Raw genomic sequence first — 1,246 nt, 5'->3', positions numbered from 1 at the left:
GGGACCTTCTTTGGATTGTATTCATCAAGGGCAGCTACAACAGCTTCAAATGTGTCTAATACTGTGATAAGAGCAACAGAGTAAGACATCCAACGAGTTGTAGCGGCTCTTTTCAACCGACGCATTTGTTGTTTAGGATAAAGTTGTTTATAATGCCTTTCATAACATTCAACTCTACACTTTCCAGCTGTAAGAAATGTAAAAACTGATTCCAAACTTCCAAAAACATCCATTGCATCTTTGCAACACCCAACTGCACGAGATAATACCAAGTTTAAGCGGTGTGCATGACACCATACATACAAAGCAGATGAATTTACTTTTTGGACGTGGCTTCGTAGACCTTCAAATTGTCCTCTCATATTTGGAGCTCCATCGTAAGATTGTCCGATTAGATATTTTTTCCAGTCTAAATTTTTCTCTGAACATACTAGTTGAAATAGAGAAAATAAGTCACGTCCAGTAGTATTTGAGGACTCTTTAACTGCTATAAGACGCTCTGAAATAATTGAAGTTTTATTATGAACATAACGAATGACGAATGCAACTTGTTCCTTCCTGGATGCATCAAAAGTGCTATCAATAGATATACTGAAAAATCTGGCATACTTAACATCTGTTTGAATTACTGTCGAGATACTTTCTGCTACAGAATCAATCAGCTGATTTAAAAATATATGTATACAACAGAATATCAACCAATATTTAAAAATAATTAGCCTTACCTTCAGCTCCTGTAACGTGAACGCCAATAGAATTTTTATTCATGGTTCTATCCACATTGTGTGCTTTTTTTTCTTCTAGGTACATAAAAAACACATTTTAAGTTATATTATGGACTAGGTATACTACTATAGTACTATAGTATAGGTAGTAGTTCAAAATCTTAAATTGTTAAATTATAAAAGTTGAATTCATTACTTACTTTTTCTTGATGTTGATGCCTCGTCAACAAACAAATTGTCTCGTTTTTTAACAAAGAATGTTGATATAGTTTTTGAAACTTTTGACCTTTCAACTACTATTTTACATGCACTAATGTGTCTCTTCCAATTGGTATCATTTAAATTGGATTTTTGTTTTCCGCATAAGCAAACCAAACTCTTATGTAATTCAGACATTTTAATAAAAATAATAATCAAGCATTATTCATTAAACACTTATTGACACTTCGCAGATAGGTAACTAGGTAGGTACCGTAGATTAAATTATAATAATATCGTATGCATCAATCACCATATGTCAT

General features: G+C 32.5%; 1 protein-coding gene across 1 annotated transcript; it reads right to left on the bottom strand.

Annotated features, from left to right (window-relative positions):
- Window positions 1-38: 38 nt before the first annotated feature.
- LOC103311751 (zinc finger MYM-type protein 1-like) lies at window positions 39-1,121 on the bottom strand (the record flags this gene model as incomplete). Its single annotated transcript, XM_008191455.1, has 3 exons — window positions 926-1,121; window positions 721-800; window positions 39-662 (listed from the first exon to the last, which is right to left on the bottom strand). Coding segments are annotated over exons 1-3 (900 nt in total), but the record flags the coding sequence as incomplete, so codon positions are not given.
- Window positions 1,122-1,246: the final 125 nt, after the last annotated feature.

The sequence above is a fragment of the Acyrthosiphon pisum genome, unplaced genomic scaffold, assembly GCF_005508785.2.
Source record: "Acyrthosiphon pisum isolate AL4f unplaced genomic scaffold, pea_aphid_22Mar2018_4r6ur Scaffold_17585;HRSCAF=18255, whole genome shotgun sequence".
NCBI classification, from domain to species: Eukaryota; Metazoa; Arthropoda; class Insecta; order Hemiptera; family Aphididae; genus Acyrthosiphon; species Acyrthosiphon pisum.
Note: the sequence above shows the minus strand (reverse complement) of the source record. Positions and strands in the feature narration are given on the sequence as shown.